The sequence below is a fragment of the Cariama cristata genome, unplaced genomic scaffold, assembly GCF_000690535.1.
Source record: "Cariama cristata isolate BGI_N322 unplaced genomic scaffold, ASM69053v1 scaffold9027, whole genome shotgun sequence".
NCBI classification, from domain to species: Eukaryota; Metazoa; Chordata; class Aves; order Cariamiformes; family Cariamidae; genus Cariama; species Cariama cristata.
This window is the reverse complement of record NW_009626027.1, coordinates 4,611-10,432: the sequence shown is the minus strand read 5'-3', so window position 1 is coordinate 10,432 and position 5,822 is coordinate 4,611. Positions and strand designations below refer to the sequence as shown.

At 56.2% G+C, this 5,822-nt stretch overlaps 1 protein-coding gene across 1 annotated transcript in view; it reads right to left on the bottom strand.

Moving 5' to 3' along the window:
- The window catches only part of LOC104164502 (deleted in malignant brain tumors 1 protein-like), a gene marked incomplete at its 5' end in the record, with an annotated part of 13,010 nt that extends 7,693 nt beyond the window's left edge, over positions 1–5,317 (bottom strand). The window contains 4 exon segments of the mRNA XM_009703846.1: positions 2,007–2,306; positions 2,907–3,249; positions 3,862–4,208; positions 4,970–5,317. Coding sequence (XP_009702148.1) covers positions 2,007–2,306; positions 2,907–3,249; positions 3,862–4,208; positions 4,970–5,317 — 1,338 coding nt within the window.
- Between the last annotated feature and the right edge of the window lie 505 nt (positions 5,318–5,822).

The window sequence follows — 5,822 nt, the reverse complement described above, 5'->3', positions numbered from 1 at the left end:
AGAGCGTCAGGTCATCCCAGGTTTATTACAAAGACCTTCTCTGAATGGTGCACGTATTTTATTGGACAAAACTGGGTCCAAGCTCCTGTTTTCCCCTATTCTGAGGACACTTTATCCAGAGCTAGAAGGAACCCTGGGCCTTTGATGTAAATTTTGGGACAGGCAAGGCTGGAGGAGCAGGTCTGCTGGGGCAGTCAGCAGAAAGATGAGAAGGCTCAGGTGCCAACAGGAGGACGAGAACCCCTGAAGTCCCAGGAGTGATGGACATCTGTGGAGGAGCAGAAGATGACCTTATGGCCACGCGTTGACAGGAGACACCCGGCCAGGGGGACTCTATGGCTGGGGCTTAGGAAAAATAGCAAGATGCAAACTAGTCACAGCTGCAAGCCACTGGCTGGGAGGGAAGGAGAGGTGGGAGGCTAGACCTGAAGGGTGTTGAAGTACATGCGGTGACTTTTTCATTACCTGTGTCTTCTCCCTGCTGCCTCTTGCAGCAATTCTTCCCTTCCATGCCCTTGTGCAGAGATCAACTCGGCTCGCAAGGCACACAGTCATCACAACCTGGTCGAGCTTGTGGTCTCTTCATTCCCTCCCCATGGCACCAGGACATCCCTCTGACCACGGCCCCAACACTGAAGTGGTGGATGGTTTGGGGCTCAGACCTGACTCCATGGGTTGCTCCATTAGGAACACGTCCCCTCCTTGTTGGTGGCCAGGACAATATCTCACACAACATTAGCAATTTTGAGTCTCTCATATCTGACCCGATCATCTACAATCCCTCTATAACCTTCTTCCACCACTTCGACCTCACCAAGTCACTCCATATCACTGAATCTGTATAATGCTGCATTCTCGTTCTTTTGAGTTTCAGGGTTTTTACTGGTAGAAGTCCCTCACCCATTGTATTTATTCAATCCACTTTTGAATACCAGTAAAAACCTTAGGAGTCTACACAGAGGACCAGATAGAGACCTTGCTTGAGGAGACTGAGGGACTTTGTGGTGCTGCATGGAGGAACTGGGACCCACAGGAGCTCAGCGCTGTGAGCTGAGGGCTATGGGGCACACAGGGCAGGGGTCTCCGCTCTGCCAGAGAGGGTCATCTCTGCTGACCATCACAGTGACTGCTCTGCTCTTCTGGCTTGACAGAACAGGGTCTTCTAGGGTCCTGAGGGAGCCTTGCCTTCGACACCAGAAGCATGGCTGCCTAAGCCTCGCATGATGTCCTAGTGTCTTCTGTCTTCTTTGTAAGTGGCTTGTCTGCAAAATGAAGGAGCAAGGTGACGGTCCGAGGGTGCAGTCCCCAGCCCAGGGTACAACCATGCCAGCCAGGAGGTGCAGCCAGCTCCACAAGCAGGCCAGGTGCACCACATGCTGTCGTCCTGCTCTTACCTGGGGAACGTCCAGCCCGTCTTCCACACCTTGTGTACAGGTACAGGACCAACAGGGTCCCACAGAGCATTGCCCCCATGCCAAGCAGGCCTGCCAGCACCGAGCAGGACTGTATAAGGTCTGCAGGAAGAGTGAAGCTCAGAGAGGGTTGGTTGGATGGCCTGACCCTCTCTGCCCCTCTCACCCTTCCCTTCTGCTGCATGTTTTTGGGGACTTGCAACATCCTCCCTCACTGCCTTCCTGGGTGCTGAGGCTGACCCTCATCAACAGGAGTGACAGCTCACCCTCTGCTCCAGGAGGGTGGGTGCATGGACACCTCCTGCATTGGGCTAACGCAGACAGAGTGTGTCCACTGGGGATGCTCACATCTCCGTGCCCACTGAGGTACCTTCACCCAGTTGATCCCACTCCGCTGCCTCACAGCTGCTTCCTCCAGGTGCCTCTACCCTGCCCACCTAACATATCCCAGAAAAAAGGTTTATGGCAATGCTTCTGCCTGCTTGGGAGGAGGCCAAGACTGGGATGAAGATAGGAGCTGTTACCCCATGATGTGTCTGCACCGACTTGGCCCCAATGCAGACAGAGCGGATGACCAGGGATCCCAGCACCCACCTTTCTGCTCTGTGCACACCACGCCGGCTGCCGAGCCCTGCCGGCACAGCCCCAGCCCCATCTCTTTCTGCTGGCACTCCAGGAGCAGCGACTCGGTCCCCCGGCAGCTCAGCCCCTCCAGCAAGGCACGGCCGTTCCCCCGGCTGAGCTGGGCTCCGATGGGTGCCGACTGGGCTGGCCCGCAGCCCAGCTGCTTGCAGACCACCTCGGCTTCCAGCAGGCCCCAGCCGCTGCTGCACACCCCGTGCCAGGTAGCGTTGTAGAGCACTTCCACCTGCCCCGCGCAGGGACCAGGACCATCTTTCACCTGCACCTGCAAGGGGTTTGTGCCTGCAAGGAAGAGCACAGGGGGGTGAGGAGGCCCCTCCGAGCCCATATGGCGATGAGAGCTTCTGACTTGCTCCTAGACATTTTTTTCCAGTGCCTTGCTGAAGGCAAGCCACCATCACCCACGACCAGCTACAAGGCATTCACTCCATCCCCCTGTACGAGATTCCTTATAAGCAATGTCACTACAGGGCTGGTATCTGTGAGATGGGGCTCATGGGAGACCCACACCCACCTCCCCCATGGCACTGGACTTCTGTGTCTAGGAAAGGTGCGCCTGGATTTTATTTTTTTTTTAAAGCAAGGCTTTGTCCATCCCAGGATGCTGTCACTGATGAGGTAGAGGGGCATAGTCTAGATTAAATCAGTATGAGTCAGGCGCACAACTCCTGTCTAAAGCAGGGTGGCATTTTTGCCACCAAGCCAAATGGCTGGGTGAAAGCTGACTTCCTCTCTGATGCTGGGGATGGGGAAGAATAAGCAGAGAGGAGAGAGCCTGGCATAGCCCTGGGGTAAAACAGCAGCTCCAGCACCCGTCAAGCCCCTCCTTGGATGGACATCAACCATCCTGGCTCACCCATCCCGGTCCCTGCAGCCTGCTGTTACCTGAGCACACCACACCAGCATCCTCTATGTGGCCACAGTTGTGCTCTCCCCAGTTGTTCAGCTGACAGTCGGTGAGGGTGGACTCGGTCCCTGCGCAATTCACATCGTCCAGCCAGATGGGATCTGACCCTTGCCCGAAATGAGCTGAGCCCGGTGCTGACAGTGCCACCCCACAGCCCAGCTGCCTGCAGACGACGGCGGCGTCCAGCAGGTCCCAGCTGTCATCGCACACGGTCCCCCACTTCTGGTCGTGAAAGACCTCAACTCTCCCCAGGCAGCTGTTTGAGCCATTCACCAGCCGCAGCGGGCGCTGCCCCGAAGTGTCCGCATCTGTGAAGGGAGCAAGGGGCACGGTCATGCCTGACTGTCATCCATGGCTCCCGTTGGGCTTTGCAACATGCTAAGCCACGGGAAAAATTGGAGCATCCTCCCACATGTCCAGCCTCTGGCTGCCTGGGAAAGGTGCTACACTGACAGAGCTGGCTTGGGATTTGCTTCTCATGGGGGTCAATAAAGAGGGGTCACAGCTCCAGAGCTTGGGGCTTGGAGTGTGACAAAGGATCCTGGGCTCAACACTGGCTATGGGAGGGTCCTGAGGTCCGTAGTGAGTATGGGAGGGTCCTGGGGTCAACAGTGACTACGGGAGGTAGTAGCAGGCATTGCCTGATGAATTTGTGTAGCTGGAGCTATCAGAAAGAGGAGAGGTAGGAGAAGGGCTTGCTCTTCCTACACAAAATCATCCTAACAGCACACTAGAGTCTCACAGCCTGTGCCAACACAGGGAAGAGCATCATCCACTGTGGCATTCACACTGTTCCCTTGATTTAATTTTATTTTTTTAAACCACAGTGGAGTAAAGGCACCCATCCCTGGCTACCTGAGACTCTATTGAGCTGATCGTGCACCCCAACCCGCACAGTACTTATCCTGAGTAACGTGGATCACCTGAGCACACCACACCAGCATCTTTCTGGTGGTCACAGCTGTTGGATCCCCACGGTCTGGCCTGGCATTCAGAGAGGGCGGCTTCTGTCCCCGTGCAGTTCACGTCATCCAGCCAGATGCGGCCGGACCCTTGCCCAAAGTGAGCCAAGCCTGGGGCCAAGACAGCCGTTCCGCAGCCCAGCTGCCGGCAGACCACCGTTGCCTCTTGCAGGCTCCAGCCGTTGTCGCACACTGTCCCCCACTGATGGTGATGGAGCACCTCCACGCGCCCCGCGCAGCGGCTGGGGCCATTCTCCAGGCGCAGACGAGCTGGTGTGTTGGTGGCTGCGCCTGCTCATGACACGAGACACAAAGGGAGCATCAGACCAGGTCTCCCCCAAGGTGTTTCTTCTTGCCACCATGGTGAGACCCATGCCAGCGGATACTCCACTGTGTTTTGCACAGGGGATTGCCCATGTCCACAAAGAGCTGTTGAGGAATATCTAAAGTTTGGGGCTAAACACCTCAGGGGTGGGCAAAACCAGCTGTGCAACCTCAGAGCCTGTGCATGTTCAACATGAGTGCAAGCAAACCATAAATGGCTGCAATCCTTTTTTATGTCCTCCTGGGTGGCTGTCCATGAACCACATGGCCACAGCAGCTGCCCGAAGGGAGAGACTTTCTGCAGACCCCCATTGCCACTGCCTTTTCTTCAAAAAGACTTCAGGCCTCCCCGCACCTCATCTTTGCACAGCCTGTGGGCTAGTGGTGCCCATACTGTGGTGGGTTGGGACCCTGTTAGGAGTATCTAGAAGCCAGTCCAGTGCTTCCCCTCTCTCCTTGGTGTCCATGTGAGTGTATTTTTTGTATGCTGTCCAAAGGGCATCGTTCCCTTCCTATTACCCCTGCTGCTCCTTACTTTCATCCACCTGTGTGCTGAAAAGTGCTAGTGTGGCAAGTTATAGGAGATGGGACAAGGGGGACAAAGTCGCCCACCCAGGTGGCTGCTGCCCAGCACTTGGCTGCAGCTGTGAAACCGGTACAAATCCCCAGAGCAGAGCATTCTCCACTGAACTTCTCCTCCTGGTCCACAAGCATGATGTTACCTGTGCACACAACGCTGGCATCTTCTGTATGTTCACAGTTGTTGACACCCCAAGGTCTGGCCGGGCATTCGGACAGGGCAGCTTCCGTCCCACTGCACTCAACGTTGTCCAGCCAAATGGGGCCCGATCCTGGGCCATAGCGAGCTGCGCCATGGGCTGAGACTGCCGTCCCACAGCCCAGCTGCCGGCACACCACGTTGGCGTCGTAGAAGCTCCAGTTGTCATCGCACACGGTTCCCCACTGGTGGTCGTGCATCACCTCTACTCTTCCAGAGCAGCGGTTTGGGCCGTTCACCAGGCGGAGCTCTGCAGGACCGGCGTGGATGGCCGTAGGGTGGCTGGATGAGTCTGCAGAGGGCACAAGAGATGCACCGTGAAAACTCCCTTGCCCTTCATTTGTGCAGGACCATTCTGCACTCCACTGCAGTTGTTGACTGCAGCCAACGGTTACTAATGTGCAGCCACCTTGGGACTGGGACAGGGGTGATCCACGTGGTCCCAGCAACCTGTGGTCTTTCCAGCTGTGGCTGGAGACCCTGAGGATACTGAGACAGGAGAAGGTGGAAAGCTTTTTTTCCTGGAGTTCATGAGGCACCGCATCCTCTTTGCAGGTGGAGGTGACAACCGAGGGGGCTCAGCACACCCATGTGCCGATGTCTGTCAGGACAATTATGGCACTGGTGGCTCCAGCATCTACCAGTTGCTGTGAGTGCCTGCAGAATCACAGAATCACAGAATGGTTGGGGTTGGCAGGGACCTCTGGAGATCACCCAGTCCACCCCGCCCTGCCAAAGCAGGGTCACCTACAGCAAGTTGCACAGGAATGCATCGGGGCAGGTTTTGAATATCTCCA